The sequence below is a fragment of the Salvelinus fontinalis genome, chromosome 32, assembly GCF_029448725.1.
Source record: "Salvelinus fontinalis isolate EN_2023a chromosome 32, ASM2944872v1, whole genome shotgun sequence".
In the NCBI taxonomy this organism is placed as follows: Eukaryota; Metazoa; Chordata; class Actinopteri; order Salmoniformes; family Salmonidae; genus Salvelinus; species Salvelinus fontinalis.
The window spans coordinates 6,305,729-6,328,655 of record NC_074696.1 but is presented as its reverse complement, the minus strand read 5'-3'; the positions used below and the strand labels follow the sequence as shown (position 1 = coordinate 6,328,655).

General features: G+C 43.7%; 1 protein-coding gene across 1 annotated transcript; it reads right to left on the bottom strand.

Annotated features, from left to right (window-relative positions):
• Positions 1-9,918: 9,918 nt before the first annotated feature.
• LOC129830653 (tissue alpha-L-fucosidase-like) lies at positions 9,919-17,747 on the bottom strand. The gene is made up of 8 exons (XM_055893248.1): positions 17,228-17,747; positions 16,376-16,510; positions 15,622-15,868; positions 14,613-14,689; positions 12,397-12,520; positions 11,750-11,940; positions 10,899-10,998; positions 9,919-10,746 (listed from the first exon to the last, which is right to left on the bottom strand). Exons 1-8 carry the CDS (start codon positions 17,641-17,643, stop codon positions 10,609-10,611), a joined length of 1,428 nt encoding a protein of 475 aa, XP_055749223.1. The 5' UTR covers positions 17,644-17,747; the 3' UTR covers positions 9,919-10,608.
• Positions 17,748-22,927: the final 5,180 nt, after the last annotated feature.

The following is a 22,927-nucleotide window of genomic DNA, read 5'->3' as shown; positions in this document are numbered from 1 at the left end:
GTTATCCACTGAAGGCCTTGGTCCAATAGGTTATCCACTGAAGGCCTTGGTCCAATAGGTTCCCCACTGAAGGCCGTGGTCCAATAGGTTATCCACTGAAGGCCTTGGTCCAATAGGTTCCCCACTGAATCCCGTGGTCCGATAGGTTCCCCACTGAAGGCCTTGGTTCAATAGGTTATCCACTGAAGACTTAGGACCAATAGGTTCCCCACTGAAGACCTTGGACCAATAGGTTCCCCACTGAAGACCTTGGTCCAATAGGTTCCCCACTGAAGACCTTGGTCCAATAGGTTATCCACTGTAGACCTTGGTCCACTAAGTTATCCACTGAAGACCTTGGTCCAATAGGTTATCCACTGAAGACCTTGGTCCAATAGGTTATCCACTGTAGACCTTGGTCCAATAGGTTATCCACTGAAGACCTTCGTCCAATAGGTTCCCCACTGAAGACCGTGGTCCAATAGGTTATCCACTGTAGACCTTGGTCCACTAGGTTATCCACTGTAGGCCTTGGTCCAATAGGTTATCCACTGAAGACCTTGGTCCACTAGGTTATCCACTGTAGACCTTGGTCCACTAAGTTATCCACTGAAGACCTTGGTCCAATAGGTTATCCACTGTAGACCTTGGTCCACTAAGTTATCCACTGAAGACCTTGGTCCAATAGGTTATCCACTGAAGACTTAGGACCAATAGGTTCCCCACTGAAGACCTTGGACCAATAGGTTCCCCACTGAAGACCTTGGTCCACTAGGTTATCGACTGAAGACCTTGGTCCACTAGGTTATCCACTGAAGACCTTGGTCCAATAGGTTATCCACTGTAGACCTTGGTCCAATAGGTTATCCACTGTAGACCTTGGTCCACTAGGTTATCCACTGAAGACCTTGGTCCAATAGGTTCCCCACTGAAGACCTTGGTCCACTAGGTTATCCACTGAAGACCTTGGTCCAATAGGTTATCCACTGAAGGCCGTGGTCCGATAGGTTATCCACTGAAGACCTTGGTCCACTAGGTTCCCCACTGAAGGCCTTGGACCAATAGGTTATCCACTGAAGACCTTGGTCCACTAAGTTATCCACTGAAGACCTTGGTCCAATAGGTTATCCACTGTAGACCTTGGTCCACTAGGTTCCCAACTGAAGGCCTTGGACCAATAGGTTATCCACTGAAGACCTTGGTCCACTAGGTTATCCACTGAAGACCTTGGTCCAATAGGTTATCCACTGTAGACCTTGGTCCAATAGGTTATCCACTGTAGACCTTGGTCCACTAAGTTATCCACTGAAGACCTTGGTCCAATAGGTTATCCACTGAAGACTTAGGACCAATAGGTTCCCCACTGAAGACCTTGGACCAATAGGTTCCCCACTGAAGACCTTGGTCCACTAGGTTATCCACTGAAGACCTTGGTCCACTAGGTTATCCACTGAAGACCTTGGTCCAATAGGTTATCCACTGAAGACCTTGGTCCACTAAGTTATCCACTGCAGACCTTGGTCCAATAGGTTATCCACTGAAGACCTTGGTCCAATAGGTTCCCCACTGAAGACCTTGGTCCACTAGGTTATCCACTGAAGACCTTGGTCCAATAGGTTATCCACTGAAGGCCGTGGTCCGATAGGTTATCCACTGAAGACCTTGGTCCACTAGGTTCCCCACTGAAGGCCTTGGACCAATAGGTTATCCACTGAAGACCTTGGTCCACTAAGTTATCCACTGAAGACCTTGGTCCAATAGGTTATCCACTGAAGACCTTGGTCCAATAGGTTATCCACTGTAGACCTTGGTCCACTAAGTTATCCACTGAAGACCTTGGTCCAATAGGTTATCCACTGTAGACCTTGGTCCACTAGGTTATCCACTGTAGACCTTGGTCCAATAGGTTATCCACTGTAGACCTTGGTCCAATAGGTTCCCCACTGAAGGCCTTGGTCCAATAGGTTCCCCACTGAAGACCTTGGTCCAATAGGTTATCCACTGAAGACCTTGGTCCAATAGGTTATCCACTGTAGACCTTGGTCCACTAAGTTATCCACTGAAGACCTTGGTCCAATAGGTTATCCACTGAAGACCTTGGTCCAATAGGTTATCCACTGTAGACCTTGGTCCAATTGGTTATCCACTGAAGACCTTCGTCCAATAGGTTCCCCACTGAAGACCGTGGTCCAATAGGTTATCCACTGTAGACCTTGGTCCACTAGGTTATCCACTGTAGGCCTTGGTCCAATAGGTTATCCACTGAAGACCTTGGTCCACTAGGTTATCCACTGTAGACCTTGGTCCACTAAGTTATCCACTGAAGACCTTGGTCCAATAGGTTATCCACTGTAGACCTTGGTCCACTAAGTTATCCACTGAAGACCTTGGTCCAATAGGTTATCCACTGAAGACTTAGGACCAATAGGTTCCCCACTGAAGACCTTGGACCAATAGGTTCCCCACTGAAGACCTTGGTCCACTAGGTTATCCACTGAAGACCTTGGTCCACTAGGTTATCCACTGAAGACCTTGGTCCAATAGGTTATCCACTGAAGACCTTGGTCCAATAGGTTATCCACTGTAGACCTTGGTCCACTAGGTTATCCACTGAAGACCTTGGTCCAATAGGTTCCCCACTGAAGACCTTGGTCCACTAGGTTATCCACTGAAGACCTTGGTCCAATAGGTTATCCACTGAAGGCCGTGGTCCGATAGGTTATCCACTGAAGACCTTGGTCCACTAGGTTCCCCACTGAAGGCCTTGGACCAATAGGTTATCCACTGAAGACCTTGGTCCACTAAGTTATCCACTGAAGACCTTGGTCCAATAGGTTATCCACTGTAGACCTTGGTCCACTAGGTTCCCAACTGAAGGCCTTGGACCAATAGGTTATCCACTGAAGACCTTGGTCCACTAGGTTATCCACTGAAGACCTTGGTCCAATAGGTTATCCACTGTAGACCTTGGTCCAATAGGTTATCCACTGTAGACCTTGGTCCACTAAGTTATCCACTGAAGACCTTGGTCCAATAGGTTATCCACTGAAGACTTAGGACCAATAGGTTCCCCACTGAAGACCTTGGACCAATAGGTTCCCCACTGAAGACCTTGGTCCACTAGGTTATCCACTGAAGACCTTGGTCCACTAGGTTATCCACTGAAGACCTTGGTCCAATAGGTTATCCACTGAAGACCTTGGTCCACTAAGTTATCCACTGAAGACCTTGGTCCAATAGGTTATCCACTGAAGACCTTGGTCCAATAGGTTCCCCACTGAAGACCTTGGTCCACTAGGTTATCCACTGAAGACCTTGGTCCAATAGGTTATCCACTGAAGGCCGTGGTCCGATAGGTTATCCACTGAAGACCTTGGTCCACTAGGTTCCCCACTGAAGGCCTTGGACCAATATGTTATCCACTGAAGACCTTGGTCCACTAAGTTATCCACTGAAGACCTTGGTCCAATAGGTTATCCACTGAAGACCTTGGTCCAATAGGTTATCCACTGTAGACCTTGGTCCACTAAGTTATCCACTGAAGACCTTGGTCCAATAGGTTATCCACTGTAGACCTTGGTCCACTAGGTTATCCACTGTAGACCTTGGTCCAATAGGTTATCCACTGTAGACCTTGGTCCAATAGGTTCCCCACTGAAGGCCTTGGTCCAATAGGTTCCCCACTGAAGACCTTGGTCCAATAGGTTATCCACTGAAGACCTTGGTCCAATAGGTTCCCCACTGAAGGCCTTGGTCCAATAGGTTCCCCACTGAAGACCTTGGTCCAATAGGTTATCCACTGAAGACCTTGGTCCAATAGGTTATCCACTGAAGACCTTGGTCCAATAGGTTATCCACTGAAGACCTTGGTCCAATAGGTTATCCACTGAAGACCTTGGTCCAATAGGTTATCCACTGAAGACCTTGGTCCAATAGGTTATCCACTGAAGACCTTGGTCCACTAGGTTATCCACTGAAGACCTTGGTCCAATAGGTTATCCACTGAAGACCTTGGTCCAATAGGTTATCCACTGAAGACCTTGGTCCAATAGGTTATCCACTGTAGACCTTGGTCCAATAGGTTATCCACTGTAGACCTTGGTCCACTAGGTTATCCACTGAAGACCTTGGTCCAATAGGTTCCCCACTGAAGACCTTGGTCCACTAGGTTATCCACTGAAGACCTTGGTCCAATAGGTTATCCACTGAAGGCCGTGGTCCGATAGGTTATCCACTGAAGACCTTGGTCCACTAGGTTCCCCACTGAAGGCCTTGGACCAATAGGTTATCCACTGAAGACCTTGGTCCACTAAGTTATCCACTGAAGACCTTGGTCCAATAGGTTATCCACTGTAGACCTTGGTCCACTAGATTCCCAACTGAAGGCCTTGGACCAATAGGTTATCCACTGAAGACCTTGGTCCACTAGGTTATCCACTGAAGACCTTGGTCCAATAGGTTATCCACTGTAGACCTTGGTCCAATAGGTTATCCACTGTAGACCTTGGTCCACTAAGTTATCCACTGAAGACCTTGGTCCAATAGGTTATCCACTGAAGACTTAGGACCAATAGGTTCCCCACTGAAGACCTTGGACCAATAGGTTCCCCACTGAAGACCTTGGTCCACTAGGTTATCCACTGAAGACCTTGGTCCACTAGGTTATCCACTGAAGACCTTGGTCCAATAGGTTATCCACTGAAGACCTTGGTCCACTAAGTTATCCACTGAAGACCTTGGTCCAATAGGTTATCCACTGAAGACCTTGGTCCAATAGGTTCCCCACTGAAGACCTTGGTCCACTAGGTTATCCACTGAAGACCTTGGTCCAATAGGTTATCCACTGAAGGCCGTGGTCCGATAGGTTATCCACTGAAGACCTTGGTCCACTAGGTTCCCCACTGAAGGCCTTGGACCAATATGTTATCCACTGAAGACCTTGGTCCACTAAGTTATCCACTGAAGACCTTGGTCCAATAGGTTATCCACTGAAGACCTTGGTCCAATAGGTTATCCACTGTAGACCTTGGTCCACTAAGTTATCCACTGAAGACCTTGGTCCAATAGGTTATCCACTGTAGACCTTGGTCCACTAGGTTATCCACTGTAGACCTTGGTCCAATAGGTTATCCACTGTAGACCTTGGTCCAATAGGTTCCCCACTGAAGGCCTTGGTCCAATAGGTTCCCCACTGAAGACCTTGGTCCAATAGGTTATCCACTGAAGACCTTGGTCCAATAGGTTCCCCACTGAAGGCCTTGGTCCAATAGGTTCCCCACTGAAGACCTTGGTCCAATAGGTTATCCACTGAAGACCTTGGTCCAATAGGTTATCCACTGAAGACCTTGGTCCAATAGGTTATCCACTGAAGACCTTGGTCCAATAGGTTATCCACTGAAGACCTTGGTCCAATAGGTTATCCACTGAAGACCTTGGTCCAATAGGTTATCCACTGAAGACCTTGGTCCACTAGGTTATCCACTGAAGACCTTGGTCCAATAGGTTATCCACTGAAGACCTTGGTCCAATAGGTTATCCACTGAAGACCTTGGTCCAATAGGTTATCCACTGTAGACCTTGGTCCAATAGGTTATCCACTGTAGACCTTGGTCCACTAGGTTATCCACTGAAGACCTTGGTCCAATAGGTTATCCACTGAAGACCTTGGTCCAATAGGTTATCCACTGAAGACCTTGGTCCAATAGGTTATCCACTGTAGACCTTGGTCCAATAGGTTATCCACTGTAGACCTTGGTCCAATAGGTTCCCCACTGAAGACCTTGGTCCAATAGGTTATCCACTGAAGACCTTGGTCCAATAGGTTATCCACTGAAGACCTTGGTCCAATAGGTTATCCACTGAAGACCTTGGTCCAATAGGTTCCCCACTGAAGACCTTGGTCCAATAGGTTATCCACTGAAGACCTTGGTCCAATAGGTTATCCACTGAAGACCTTGGTCCAATAGGTTATCCACTGAAGACCTTGGTCCAATAGGTTATCCACTGAAGACCTTGGTCCAATAGGTTATCCACTGAAGACCTTGGTCCACTAGGTTATCCACTGTAGACCTTGGTCCAATAGGTTCCCCACTGAAGACCTTGGTCCACTAGGTTATCCACTGAAGACCTTGGTCCACTAGGTTATCCACTGAAGACCTTGGTCCAATAGGTTATCCACTGAAGACCTTGGTCCAATAGGTTATCCACTGTAGACCTTGGTCCACTAGGTTATCCACTGAAGACCTTGGTCCAATAGGTTATCCACTGTAGGCCTTGGTCCAATAGGTTATCCACTGTAGACCTTGGTCCAATAGGTTATCCACTGAAGACCTTGGTCCAATAGGTTCCCCACTGAAGGCCTTGGTCCAATAGGTTCCCCACTGAAGACCTTGGTCCACTAGGTTATCCACTGAGTAATTGACAGATTCTGTTCAGGGACAGTTTTCATCTTTTTTGAACTGGATCTGCGTCTGTTTGCTCTGCATATATCTATGTCTTCAGTCAACGTAAACTGTGGTTCGCGCACCAAACTTGCTCTTTACTCGTGTTATCTCTACAGCCAATCCCAAGTCTGTCTCTGATCATTTCATCTCTCGTTGACCCCGAAATCACATGAATCAAGACAATGGACGCAGCCTCACAACATATTGACCAGACATCTCTCTACGATTTTGTTCACGTGTTAAAAAATCAATCTTTCATAAATCACATTACGAGTGTTCTTGTAAAACGTCGAGGATTTTATTTGAATGGTTCCTATCCTCTTCCTCCAGATCCAGGTGACACTAAACCATAGGGCTCTCTCTTTCAATAATACTCATGTGTTGCCACTCGCACATGCAGGTCTTTATCTAAGCCCAAACCGATGTTAGAATTCACCCACTGATCACAGAAAAACAACCAGTTTTGATTCAAATCGCCTTTCGTGTCCATGGGGCTAGGCACCGGAATTTGACAGAGGCATTTCAGGCTCTTCGTCCTCGCTCATCTGTTCCACTTCCCTGCACATTGACTCTGTACCGTAACTCCCTGTATATAGCCTCGCTACTGTTATTTTACTGATACTCTTTAATTATTTATTTTTTACTAAACACTTATTTTTCTTGAAACTGCATTGTTGGTTAAAACCTGTTTGGGATAGGGGGCAGCATTTTCACTTTTGGATGAAAAGCGTGCCCAGAGTAAACTGCCTCTTACTCAGTCCCAGATGCTAATATATGCATATTATTAGTAGTATTGGATAGAAAACACTCTGAAGTTTCTAAAACTGTTTGAATGATGTCTGTGAGTATAACAGAACTCATATGGCAGGCAAAAACCTGAGAAGAAATCCAACCAGGAAGTGGGAAATATGAGGTTTGTAGTTTTTGAAAGCTTGGCCTATCAAATACACAGTGTCTATGGAGTCATTGTGCACTTCCTAAGGCTTCCACTAGATGTCAATCGTCTTTAGAAACTTGTTTGAGGATTACTGGGCTGAACGCTAAAACAACAAGGAGGAATTTGGACATAAGTGATGGACTTTATCGAACAAATCAAACATTTATTGTGGAACTGGGATTCCTGGGAGTGCATTCTGATGAAGATCATCAAAGGTAAGTGAATATGTATAATGCTATTTCTGACTAATGTTGACTCCAACATGACGGATATTTCTTTGGCTGATTTTGTCGTCTGAGCTCTGTACTCAGATTATTGCATGGTGTGCTTTTTCCGTAAATCTGACAGCGGTTGCATTAAGGAGAAGTCTATCTTTAATTCTGTGAATAACACTTGTATCTTTAATCAATGTTTATTATGAGTATTTCTGTGAATTGGTGTGGCTCTCTGCAAAATCACCGGATGTTTTGTAAGCATAACATTACTGAACGTAACGGGCCACTGTAAACTGAGATTTTTGGATATAAATATGCACTTTATCAAACAAAACATACATGTATTGTGTAACATGAAGTCCTATGAGTGTCATCTGATGAAGATCATCAAAGGTTAGTGATTAATTTTATCTATATTTCTGCTTTTTGTGACTCCTATCTTTGGCTGGAAAAATGGCTGTGTGTGTTTTTGTGACTTGGCTCTGACCTAACATAATGATATGTTGTGCTTTTGCTGTAAAGCCTTTTTGAAATCAGACACGATGGGTAGATTAACAAGAAGTTTATCTTTCATTTGGTGTATTGGACTTTTTAATGTGTGAAAGTTACATATTTCAAAAAAAAATATGAATTTCGAGCGCTGCCTTTTCAGCGGAATGTTGTCGAGGGGTGCCGCTAGCGGAACCCCTGGCCCTAAGAAGTTTTAAGGGCTTGTAAGTAAGCGTTTCACGCTAAGGTCTACTACACCTGTTGTATTCAGCAGTTTGCTGTGAGGTCTACTACACCTGTTGTATTCGGCGCATGTGAGGTCTACTACACCTGTTGTATTCGGCGCATGTGACAAATACAATTTGATTTGTTTTGCGTTTATGCGACAGCGGTTAATTATCCACATACCGTATCCTCTTTTCCGGTAACGCTTGGCTTTCGGTTCATTTCTCTGACACGTGTTATTTTGTGTACGTAAATAACTCATGTCGAAGAGTTTGGTAAAATGCATAATCCTTTACTCAGGTGTTACGGGTCACCACATTGTAAGAATATGTCAAAGATAAATGCACAACGCAGAGACAGAGGACGAGAGGTCAAGAGGACGAGAGTCAATAGAGTAATAACGATCAACGGAATTTGTGTTTTTTCTGTAAAAGGGGATTAATGATCAATGGTTCAGAGACATGGGAGGAATATGTCTTCTTAAAACAGGATACTATTATTATACGATTATTTGGCCATTGGCTAGTTTTTTTGCAAGGAATTCTAATTGGTCAACCACAGGCTAAGTGTTGGGTGATCAAACCACATCCTGTCACTTTGTTCTGTGGAGAGAGAACCACAGAGAGCATCACTGAGGACAGGGGAGACCATCTATCGCCCTGTAGGATTTGTCCTCTTCGAATAAATCCATTTTCCTCCCCCGATTTGCTATTTAGGGTTTGTGTTATTGAAGAGTAACAGGATATGCTAATAACATCCTAAACAGACACTCAATAATGCACCCGTTAATATAACCTAGACGGGTGCCCCACTAGCGCCATCTCTGGGTTGGCATTATGCCCATTATATTAACAGGCATCATCTACTGTACACACTATGGACACTATCTTTGGAACGGTGTTGTGTACAGTCTGTATCACATGACTTGTGTTCAAAAATGTTACTTGTAGAGCTGTTTGTAAAAAAAAAAAAAAAATGCACGCCAATGGTTTAATGAAAACTTAGTGCCCTTTGACACACTGCTGCTCTCTGTAGTCTGCCGCTCTCTGTAGTCTGCCGCTCTCTGTAGTCTGCCGCTCTCTGTAGTCTGCCGCTCTCTGTAGTCTGCCGCTCTCTGTAGTCTGCCGCTCTCTGTAGTCTGCCGCTCTCTGTAGTCTGCCGCTCTCTGTAGTCTAGTGCTCTCTGTAGTCTAGTGCTCTCTGTAGTCTAGTGCTCTCTGTAGTCTAGTGCTCTCTGTAGTCTAGTGCTCTCTGTAGTCTAGTGCTCTCTGTAGTCTGCCGCTCTCTGTAGTCTGCCGCTCTCTGTAGTCTGCCGCTCTCTGTAGTCTGTCGCTCTCTGTAGTCTAGTGCTCTCTGTAGTCTAGTGCTCTCTGTAGTCTAGTGCTCTCTGTAGTCTAGTGCTCTCTGTAGTCTAGTGCTCTCTGTAGTCTAGTGCTCTCTGTAGTCTAGTGCTCTCTGTAGTCTGCCGCTCTCTGTAGTCTGCCGCTCTCTGTAGTCTGCCGCTCTCTGTAGTCTGCCGCTCTCTGTAGTCTGCCGCTCTCTGTAGTCTGCCGCTCTCTGTAGTCTGCTGCTCTCTGTAGTCTACTCAATATGGCAGACCAAGTTTAGGAATAAATGATATGCAGACAAGCATTGATCTACCTTTTTATTGTGATAATAAAATCAGATAAGGGCGAGAGTTAAAATAAAATTGTAGCTACAAGGACAAACTCCAATGTCAATCTACAGAAGAAACAGCATTAAAAAAATGTTTTAAAGACATACTGGTAATTCAAAACAATTAAAAACACATTTACATTCATTCACGTAGCCTATAAAATGACAGTGTAATTGTCATGTCAGTTTAACACAAAATAAAGGTTGTCCACAGACACTCCTAAAGAAAAGACACGTAGCCTACAACAGAGAGATTGTCATGAAAAGTGTTGTACGTTCCCTTTGTGCACCCTGTTGCACATTTCTACCAAACCCAGAAAACAAATAACTATCTTTGTTTTTTGATCCTTATTGCTGAACATAATGCGTCTCCTTCATATTTACCTCAAGTAGCTGTTAAGGATATAACCAAAAATGTTTGGTTTTCTTATCTTTAATTTAAAAAAAAGAGGCCATTGTTGATAGAGATACTGCAGAGCCGCTGTCTATTGCACATTCAAGATAGCTCGGCTTCAGCTGACTCACACAATTCAACCAGTGTCAGAGTCCAAAAAAAAAAAAAAAACACATTTCAAACCCCTGAAACTTACATTTTAAAAACATTAAACACAGTCATAATATCTTAATGTATAATAATTAAAAACTGCTTTTATGTACACCGCCTCTCACACCACTCCCTCTAGTTTCAGGACCCAGCCTTGTCCCGGGGAAACTGGCATGATGTCAGGCATGAGAACCACCAGTCCGGTCGGTGCCGTTGCTACCCACTTCAGAGGTACGGACGGGTCGTCCAGTATAGTGACCTGAGAAGAGAGAACAAAAAATAATTCAGTTAAAAAAAGGTGCTTCCTTTTACATATATTTGTACCTTACGGGACCGAATGCACAATGGACTCTTCAAAAACACAACATGTGACGAACCATAAACGTGTAATACTCTGTGTGGTGTACTTACATTAGTGGCCTTAGAGGTTTTGGGTGCTGCGAGGTCAAACAGAAGTTTGGAAGGCCATTCCAGTAGTATGGCATAGACCGTGTTGTTCTTTGAGGTGTACCTATGGAAGGAGATATATATATATATATATATACACACACACAGTCAGGACCTGTTTACGACTCAGGATCACAGTTGACCACTAGATGGCAGTAAAAGCCCAGTCTGTTATAATTACATTACAGTAGTTAACAATAAAGAAGTACTAACTTGACTCATGCCTGTCCAAGATTGATCCATTATTCCACATTTCAGTTTAGAAATCTATGTAATAGCCACCAGACCGTATAATTGTATTGTCTCCTACCAGACAGTATGGTGTTATATTGTCTCCTACCAGACTGTAGTGTCTCCTACCAGACTGTAGTGTCTCCTACCAGACTGTATTATATTGTCTCCTACCAGACTGTATTGTATTGTCTCCTACCAGACAGTATTGTATTGTCTCCTACCAGACAGTATTGTATCCTACCAGACTGTATTGTATTGTATCCTACCAGACTGTATTGTATTGTATCCTACCAGACAGTATTGTATTGTATCCTACCAGACAGTATTGTATTGTATCCTACCAGACAGTATTGTATTGTATCCTACCAGACAGTATTGTATTGTATCCTACCAGACAGTATTGTATTGTCTCCTACCAGACAGTATTATATTGTCTCCTACCAGACTGTATTGCATTGTCTCCTACCAGACAGTATTGCATTGTATTGTATCCTACCAGACTGTAGTGTATTGTATTGTATCCTACCAGACTGTAGTGTATTGTATTGTATCCTACCAGACTGTATTATATTGCCTCTTACCAGACTGGCACGGTGGAGTTCTCCCCCTGGAGCCTCCAGGGTTTGGAGGAGTAGATGGCCTCTCCGTTGACCCCCAGCCAGGCCCCCATGCCCCTCAGCCTCTCCTCAAACACTGGGGGGATCATGCCATCCTCCATGGGGCCGATGTTCAGCAGGTAGTTACCCCCCAGGGCCACCACATACACCATGTCCTGATGAAACAACAGGAGATCGGTGGATGCTTATCAAGAGACACAGGCAGTATCCAGACACATGATACGAGGTAGAGATGTCAATAAACTTAAGATTTTAGTGACAACACTGTTAATGAAACAGAGAGAAGACACCCCTAGTCATCAGCGTGCAGACAGAGAGCGAGACAGAGAGCGAGACAGAGAGCGAGACAGAGAGCGAGACAGAGAGCGAGACAGAGAGCGAGACAGAGAGCGAGACAGAGAGCGAGACAGAGAGCGAGACAGAATATCCTGCTCTATTTTTTACAAAGTGAGCAGAAAAGAAGTGGACATAGCTCATTGAATAAGCTATAGTCAGATTAGTCCACAAGGAGAGAATCAAAGGCCAACAACAAAAAGCACTCCAAAGTATTCAAACTGAGCCCCAGTTTTGTTTGTCCCCTCGGTACGATGTCACTTCCTGTGACCTCTAACCGTTATGATGGTGGGCAGGTCCATCAGCTCGAAGAGTTTCATGTTTCTTCGGTAACCCCAAGAGCGGTTGTCGATGGACTGGCATTTCTCCCACTTGTGGTTTGGCAGAGAGCCTGGCGTGAACCTGAGAGTGAAGATATATAAAAACACACAACCCACTGGTTCAAAATGTGTGCAGGTCTGATATGGTGCCGAGGATGAGAGTCGGTTTCTGTAGTCCATGTGTAAATCCTACATGATTGAACAGTTGTAGGCAGAGTCTAGGAAGATTCCACCTAATTAGAGAAGGTGGGAATATTAACATATGTCTAATGCCATGGAGATTATATATAAATAAGAACGAGATTATATATAAATAAGAACGAGATTATATATATATATATATATAAATATGAACGAGATATATATATATAAATATGAACGAGACATGTATATATACACATACAGTACATGTATCTACCTGACTATTAGTTGCTCTGAATAATAGTGTCTGCTAAATTACCAAATTGTAATGTAAAACGGGTTGGAACCAGTTCAAGGAACAGAAATAGGAACGAAAGTGATCCATATTGTACCCGGAACAGAACCTTTATTTTTAAAAGCATGAGAAACCAGTTAATAACATTCTTAAAAATGTGTCATTTTCCTCAGGTCCCACAAAAATAATTATGCAACAAATGCTTACACAAAGCCCTTCCTCTGTCACTCAGAATTGTATTTATTTTACTAGGCAAGTCAGTTAAGAACAAATTCTTATTTACAATGACGGCCTAGGAACAGTGGGTTAAACTGCCTTGTTCAGGGGTAGAACAGATGTTTACCTTGTTGCTAGATGGAATCCCTGAGCTGACCTTTCAGTTACTGGCAGAAACTTCTTCCAGCATCTCTGCCTGCAGGCTGGAAATCTTAGCCAGTGTGTGAGTGAGTGTGTGAGTGAGTGAGTGTGTGAGTGAGTGAGTGAGTGAGTGAGTGAGTGTGTGAGTGTGTGTGTAGGCTACCCGCCCTTCAAAACATGTAGTCCACTAACATTAAAATCGTTATTCAGAGGATAGAGATTGGATTCACTTTCCCCCCAATGCTAGTTAAGGATACTATAGGCATAGTTAATAAATCCAATGTGAAATGTAATAACTACAAAAAGTTAAGACGTGTTTTTAATTCTTGCACACACACACACACACACACAGGCTTGTTTGCTAGCTAGCTCAAAGGACGTTCACAGTTCCCCCATAGAAGCTGCTCGTCCTGGGTATAAATCTGTAGGGCCTAATTCAGGTAATACATGTCATAACAACAAGATGCCCAGCGCTTCAAGCCTCCTCATCAACCCCCTCTCCCCACCCTGAGAAATGTCAGTCGCATCTTGTGCCATAGGCTACACTTGTCAACAACTAGCCAAACTAGTTGGTGAAGTAATTTAATGAATGTAAAAAAAAATATATATAATAATATTAACTTGATTTTACAGGTTAAAAGAGGAACAGATAGGAACTATTTAAAACCGGTATTTTTTTTGGGGGGGGGGGGGGTTATTGTGGCAGACATTACTGTTATAATGTTTATCTAGTGTATCTATGGATTTAATTAAAGTCATATGATGTATTGATGAGACGTGCTCCTTCTGCTAGATCACTTCCCCTTTTGTCCACGTGACTGACTCATGGTGTTGGATTTACAGACAAAACGCTGTCATTTCACTTAGCAGTAGACTGACCTAAGCTGGAAGAGACGAGCAGGACAAATGGTTTTGGTTCCTTTTAGGAAACAGTATCGAGACAATGAGCATTGAAAAAAGGAGCGACAAAACCTTACCACAGGCCAACTGCAGTTTCTCAGTTGCATAGTCGTTTGAAGGTAACCAACCAGTTTGTTTGTGTATGGTTATTTTCATATAAACTGAGACAACTCTTCTTCGTTGGTTGAGAGCCCATACACCATTGAGGTGATGGTTAACCAGTCACATTTTTACAAAATCTTAATACAAATTTAAAAAGTTGTTTGAAGAATCTAGCCTCTCTCCTTTCTGGTTAGAATTTCCTCGACAGGGTCAAACCGGTTCAGAACTTTGTTTTGCTGGTTCTAAACAGAACAATAAAAATAAAGTGGTTCTGCTCAGAATGAAACGATTGGAAAATAAGTGTGGTTCCAACCCCTGAACGTCAGTGCCTAAAGAGATATGTTTCAGAGTTCAGTGTTGGTGCTCGATGGTAGTCTACCTGTCTGCACAGTTGTAGTAGCCTCCATGTTTACAGTAACAACCATTCCCCCATCTGTCATTGACCACCACAAAGTCCTGGGGAAGTAGATTGAAATCAATAGTCAGTGTTGTTCTGGGTTAACAAAAAAGGGGCAGTAGTGTAGATCATATTTACAAAGACTCAACCTTTGTCCGAATGAGTTTCAGACAAGAAAAAGAGAACCAAAAAGGTGAATGAGTTCTCTTGTATCTAGTTGTGACATGTGTCACCGGATCTAAATGTGATCAGGTGCATCTTATGACACATATCACATGACATATATAGTTCTAACTCCACCCCCTAACTAACATTTAGGTCAGGTGACACAGTTCTAACTCTACCCCCTAACTAACATAGAACTGTGTGTCACCTGACCTAACTCCACCCCCTAACTAACATATAGGTCAGGTGACACACAGTTCCAACTCCACCCCCTAACATATAGGTCAGGTGACAGAGTTCTAACCCCCCCCCCCCCCCCCCCCCTAACTGACATATAGGTCAGGTGACACACAGTTCCAACTCCACCCCCTAACTGACATATAGGTCAGGAGACAAAGAGTTCTAACTGCCCCCCCCCCCCCCCCCCCAACTGACATATAGGTCAGGTGACACAGTTCTAACTCCACCCCCTAACTGACATATAGGTCAGGTGACAGAGTTCTAACCCCCCCCCCCCCCCTAACTGACATATAGGTCAGGTGACACAGTTCTAACTCCACCCCCTAACTGACATATAGGTCAGGTGACACAGTTCTAACTCCACCCCCCCTAACTAACATATAGGTCAGGTGACACATCATATGACACACATAGTGCTAACTCTGTCACAACATCAGCTAGTACCTAGACAAGACCTGGTAAAAAAACAAATGTCAATAATTTGTCAGATCTCTATTGGCCCTGGTCAAAAGTAACACACTACAAAGGGAATAGGGTAGCATTTGGGACACCCTCCATTTTGCATCTTCCCCTCAGCCTCGCTCACCTTGATAGGACTGTCGTTGTAGAGCCAGGCCAGGAATTCTGTTGAGTTCCAGTAGGTGTCAGGAGCTTCCCAATCCCCATCGGACCAGATCAGCTCTGGCTTGTAGGTCATCACCAGGTTAACCAGCTCAGGAAGTGCCTTGCGGAAGACAAACTCCTGGGTCTTGTACCCAGAAGCTCTGTCCTTCAGGTAGAGTGGATGAAACCACTCATACAGGGAGTGGTACAGGCCAAAGTGCAGTCCCTTCCTATGGAAACAGAATATATGTGAAAAGTTGTGAGCTGATATGACCGGAGATTCCACAAACCAACCAGGCCCCGTATTCCCAAAGCGTCTCAGAGTAGGAATGTTGCCCCCCCCTCCCCAGTCAACACTGATCCTAGAACCTAGATAGTCAAATCAAATTCAAATTTTATTGGTCACATACACTTTGTTAGCAGATGTTATTGTGAGTGTAGCGAAATGCTAGTAAATGTCTGAGAAACATTGAGAATGTCTGGGAAGCGGTGAAAATGACTGGGAAGCGGTGAAAATGACTGGGAAGCCTTGGTTTCCAAACCAGTCTAACCAGAGTAACCTGATCCAGTGGAACACAGTCATGTAGTGGTGAAAGAGAATCTGAGGTGTGGTTTCCCTTAGGTACAGATCTAGGATCAGTTTTCCCCTCCGCCTAACCTTAACCATTAGAGAGGGGGGGGGGGGGGGATATGATAAACTGACTCGAGATCAGTGTCTAAGGGGCAGCATGTCCTACCTCTTGCGTACGGCAGCTGCCAGGTCTCCCACCAGGTCTCTGTGTGGTCCCGTGTCCACTGAGTTCCAGTTCCAGGAGTCTGCAGACGGCCAGTTACAGAAGCCCTCGTGATGCTTGGATGTGAACACCACATACCTGCCAATGAGGTGAAAAGTTGTATGTGTAACAGTTTAACTTTAGACCGTCCCCTCGCCCCGACCCGGACGCGAACCAGGGACCCTCTGCACACGTCAACAACAGTCACCCACGAAGCATCGTTACCCATCGCTCCACAAACTAGCTAGCCATTTCACATCGGTTACATATGCACAGTGTACAGTATTACAGAGGGGCTGGGCATGGGGAATGTCATCAGCTCACAAGAAGATTTTTTATTTTTTTTTCAAGTCTGCCCATTGGATAATTTGAATTTAGGCGCATGTGGACAAACTAAGCAGTCGGTTCCTAGACCCGTTTCAACTTTTCACGACAATGTATACTAAAAATAGCCAACAGGTACAGTACATCCTTATGTGTAACGCCTCGGTCACATCGACACCGGGGGGCATTTTCGGGTACACCAGAAGTACATTAATTGCCAATGGAAAGCTGTGTTTATCGAACGTATGCATCAAACTGTATGTAAAGACGGCTTGACCGAAATAGTAGCAGAAGGTGTATGTTGATCTTTTGTTGCACACATATTCAGATGTTGCGTTCCCATTTTGCGCTATAAAACTGTCGGTGTGATTGAGGCGTTCAACGTGCAACCCACAGAAAATACTTAGATAGCGTTCGTGCACTCTTGTGTTGAGTAGCCTAGTTGAATAAGTATGCCATTGGTTAATAAATAAACTTTAGTCTGTGACTTACTTGGCTCCAGAAGCTTCAAATATATCAGCCCACTCATCAGGGTCGAAGAACTGCGCTTTGAAATCGTGCGCAAAATCTGCGTATGTAAAACCCACAGGATAGTTTTTCTTCATAAACTCCACCTCGTCTGCTCTATGTGCGCCTCTCCACGACTGCCAGAACCACTCACTGAACTGGCCGTACCCGGGCACGGAGAATACCCCCCAGTGAACGAAAATACCGACCTTCGCCTCGTCGTACCACACCGGTAGCGGCCGGGAGTCGATACTTGTCCAATTGGCCGTATACCGCACTCCATTTCCCGACGAGATAGCAACCACTGCAACTAGTAACAAACAACTCAGAATCAAAGAGGACATTTTTAGTTCTTTCATAAACAACTGAAGTTGATGAAGTGACGCAAACGGCGCTGGCATAGAGCCCTTAAATCCACTTTGTCGTCTAAGGATGTCCCATTATGAAGAGAGGCACTCACATGACTTGTTTCTGTACGGTTGGGGTGAAAACACCTGTGTGAAGCTAGCGACAACAAGGATTAGCCACAATAGTGACATTTGGACTTTGCCTTTAAAATAAAAGTCCCCAATTGAATGTGATTCAAAACGATACAAATAGTGTAATCATGCCATATTTGGATTATATAATGTTAAACAATATCAGAATGTTATTGTATATGTAACGGATGTGAAATGGCTAGCTAGTTAGCGGGTGCGCGCTAGTAGCATTTCAATCAGTTACGTCACTTGCTCTGAGACTTGAGTAGTGTTGCCCCTTGCTTTGCAAGGGCCGTGGCCTTTGTGGAGCGATGGGTAACGACCGTGCTTCGTGAGCAACCGTTGTTGATGTGTGCAGAGGGTCCCTGGTTCGCGCCCGTGTCGGGGCGAGGGGACGGTGTAAAGTTATACTGTTACATTGATGCTGTTGACCCGGATCACTGGTTGCTGCGGAAAAGGAGGAGGTTGAAAGGGGGGTGAGTGTAACGGATGTGAAATGGCTAGCTAGTTAGCGGGTGCGCGCTAGTAGCATTTCAATCAGTTACGTCACTTGCTCTGAGACTTGAGTAGTGTTGCCCCTTGCTTTGCAAGGGCCGTGGCCTTTGTGGAGCGATGGGTAACGATGCTTCGTGGGCGACCGTCGTTGATGTGTGCAGAGGGTCCCTGGTTCGCGCCCGGGTCGGGGCGAGGGGACGGTTTAAAGTTATACTGTTACATATAAATTCAACAAAATACAATAGTTAGTTAATTTTACCCCAAAAAAGTAAGCTCCATAGCAATATGTATTATATGTATTATTATTATTATTATTATTATTATTATTTATGTTTAACCTTTATTTAACTAGGCGGGTCAGTTAAGAACCAATTCTTATTTACAATGACGGCCTACACCAGCCAAACTCGGACGACGCTGGGCCAATTGTGCAAAAGGAATGTTCAATACACAGTAGGTTGACTGGTGAGCTAATTAAGAGGTGAAGCCCGAGATGCCGGTGTTTGGAAGATATATTGTCACAGGTGCTATAAGTCAATCAATCAATCAATCAAACGTATTGATAAAGCCCTTCGTACATCAGCTGATGTCACAAAGTGCTGTACTGAAACCCAGCCTAAAACCCCCAAACAGCAAGCAATGCAGGTGTAGAAGCACGGTGGCTAGGAAAAACTCCCTAGAAAGGCCATAACCTAAGAAGAAACCTAGAGAGGAACCAGGCTATGAGGGGTGGCCGGTCCTCTTCTGGCTGTGCCGGGTGGAGATTATAACAGAACATGGCCAAGATGTTCAAATGGTCATAAATGAACAGCATGGTCAAATAATAATAATCACAGTGGTTGTAGAGGTCAGCACCTCAGGATTAAATGTCAGTTGGCTTTTCGTAGCCAATCATTAAGAGTATCTCTACCGCTCCTGCTGTCTCTAGAGAGTTGAAAACAGCAGGTCTGGGACAGGTAGCACGTTCGGTGAACAGGTCAGGGTTCCATAGCCGCAGGCAGAACTGTTGAAACTGGAGCAGCAGCACGACCAGGTGGACTGGGGACAGCAAGGAGTCATCAGGCCAGGTAGTTCTGAGGCATGGTCCTAGGGCTCAGGTCCTCCGAGAGAAAGAAAGAGAGAATTAGAGAGGACACCGGGTAAGACAGGAGTAATACTCCAGGATAACAGACTGACCCTGGCCCCCTGACACAAACTACTGCAGCATAAATACTGGAGGCTGAAACAGGAGGGGTCGGGAGACACTGTGGCCCCGTCCGACGATACCCCCGGACAGGGCCAAACAGGCAGGATATAACCCCATCCACTTTGCCAAAGCACAGCCCCCACACCACTAGAGGGATATCTTCAACCACCAATTTACCATCCAAAGACAAAGCTGAGTAAACCGTCCAATATATTCTCCATAACAACGGCTTCGAGGGCATTATCACTTTTATATAACGGGTTACCAACATATTCAAACAATGATTGACATTTTCATTAAAAAATACGTTATTTTGCTGAATTCAATCATACTCTTTCATCCATCCACATGATGTAGTCCCGACATAAATCTAGGGTTGCTACCCAAATCGGCTGATCGTTCATTCTATCGGTTCGGTTAACAGAGACGTGACCCAGTCGTTCAGTCTTTTTGATTTGTCTCTATGGACGCGACCCAGTCGTTCATTCTAAATGTTCCATTGCCATACTGGCTGTCAACGTTCTTATACCTTGCTTGCTAGCCAGCCAACTACATCTAATTTACAGTCACGTCAAAAAGTGCAGCCAGAATAACAGCAAAGTAGCTGCGTTCGCATTTGTTTAAACTGTTTTCAACAAACATTTATTTGAAAACATCCATAACAATGAGCTAATGAGTTGCGATTTGGTCTGCTATAGAAAATGTGCTCTCTCGTCAGGACACTGTTGTTCAGAGGAGCTAGCTAACACAGCTAACAACCCAGCTAGACCAATCACTTCAAACTGACGCTAGAACGACAGCAAACTAACTGCACTTGGTTTCGTTTAACTTTTTTTTTTTCAATTAAAATTTCTATGTTTATATCCATAAAAATTATGCCAACTGATTCATGACTTTGACTGGCTGAGAAACGCTGCCTGTCTGTCTCGTCCCGACACGTTCATTATCACGGGACAGCTAGAGATTTGAATATTGAAACAATGTTACAAATGTCGGAGAGAGACGGTAGGGTTTATAAAAATCTCAGCTGTTGAAAACTAAATATTAGTCTAAAAGAAATGTGAGATAATGTTAGATGATTTTTATAAATTGCCTGGCTGGGCTGTGTTGTGGCATTTTCCTGTATTACCAAATGAGGAGAGTTACAAACCACACACCAGTCAGAATTATACTTAAACTTTATCTTTAATAATATGAGCTTTACAGTAGCCCTTTGACTCTCAGATCAATTCAGTGTCATAATGAATTTTGAGAGTCCCTACAGAAGAATAGAAAGATATTTTATAGCCAAGATACACCCCTCTCATACTTACATGACGAACCACAGATCTTAGGAACAGTTCAAAGGTTAAGATTCGTATGAAAGATATCTATAAAACATAGCAGACAGTTACTGCTGTGTCAACAGTTCTCATTGTAAAGACCAGTGTCTGACTCCCTCCTACTCCAAACTGGAACCTGTCTCACCCTGGTACGGTATAGCAAAAAAAACACATTACCTTTACTATCTGGAATGCTCGAGGCTTCATTACCCAAAGACATCGTAAATCTCCTCTGTCAGTGCTATCTCATAGAGGCCCATCCTCAGTGGAACACACACACAATAGTGGAGAGAATCCTGTATTCTGTCGAATAAAACAACCATTCTAATGCAATACAAAGATTACAATATAATCTTACAAGCACTATAACATAATCTTGCAATTTTCCACGACAGCTGATGAGACAGCGGAATGCACAGTCAGATGGAACAGAGTAAATAGACATTTTAACTTCATAGATTTAGCCGGTGGTAACTTGTGGAAGAGACACCGGCTGGAATGTGGGTTTTAACCAATCAACATTCAGGATTAGATCCACCAGTTGAATATTGTGGATCATTTCACAGTTGTTTCAGTCCCTCAATAAGACGCTAAGTATTTGTGAAAACGAGTCAGTTCTGTTCTGTCGGTGTCAGTGAGTAGGCTGATAAGTAAGGCTGTACATTGAAATATGAATGTTGAATATGCACAATAGGTTGACTGGGGAGGTGATTTCTCCACAGCTAAAGTTCCCTAATATACGCTACGACACTAATTTCTGTCAACTCCACAGAATTGTAATCTGTGGGTTTCACTGAATAGGCTGACACACATTGCATATAGGTACGCCAGCAAAACAATTCTAATACATCCAGTGTAATTAAAAATGAATTCTTCTATTTTGTTGAATTTATAATAATATAAATTATATATAATAATAATACGATCTTGTTTAGCATGATCTAGTCCAAATATGGTTTTATTCCACTATTTGTATGCTTTTGAATCCCTTTCAATTGGGGACTTTTATTTTGAAGGCGAACTGCAAAATAAACTGTTGTGGCTCCTCCTTATTGTCACTAGCTTCACACAGGTCTGAAAACACTGACTAAGCAGGTTCTGCAGGAAACTGTATTTTATGAAAAAGTTATTAATGAATAACTTCATTTTACAATGACTGGATTGTAGGTAGGGGAGAGTGGGGTGGATTAAGACAAAGGGATAGATATTACTAGTCATATGTACAGGGAGAGTGGGGTGGATTAAGACAAAGGGATAGATATTACTAGTCATATGTACAGGGAGAGTGGGGTATATTAAGACAAGGGGAAAGATAGATATTACTAGTCATATGTACAGGGAGAGTGGGGTGGATTAAGACAAAGGGATAGATATATATTACTAGTCATATGTACAGGGAGAGTGGGGTAGATTAAGAAAAAGGGAAAGATAGATATTACTAGTCATATGTACAGGGAGAGTGGGGTGGATTAAGAAAAAGGGAAAGATAGATATTACTAGTCATATGTACAGGGAGAGTGGGGTGGATTAAGACAAAGGGAAAGATAGATATTACTAGTCATATGTACAGGGATGCAGATGTAATTAAAACCAAATCAAATGTTATGTGTCACGAAAACAACAGGTGTAGACCGTACAGTGAAATGCTGAATACAACAGGTGTAGTAGACCTCACAGTGAAATGCTGAATACAACAGGTGTAGTAGACCTCACAGTGAAATGCTGAATACAACAGGTGTAGTAGACCTCACAGTGAAATGCTGAATACAACAGGTGTAGACCTTACAGTGAAATGCTGAATACAACAGGTGTAGTAGACCTTACAGTGAAATGCTGAATACAACAGGTGTAGAACTCACAGTGAAATGCTGAATACAACAGGTGTAGACCTTACAGTGAAATGCTGAATACAACAGGTGTAGACCGTACAGTGAAATGCTGAATACAACAGGTGTAGTAGACCTCACAGTTAAATGCTGAATACAACAGGTGTAGTAGACCTCACAGTGAAATGCTGAATACAACAGGTGTAGAACTCACAGTGAAATGCTGAATACAACAGGTGTAGAACTCACAGTGAAATGCTGAATACAACAGGTGTAGACCTTACATTGAAATGCTGAATACAACAGGTGTAGTAGACCTCACAGTGAAATGCTGAATACAACAGGTGTAGTAGACCTCACAGTGAAATGCTGAATAC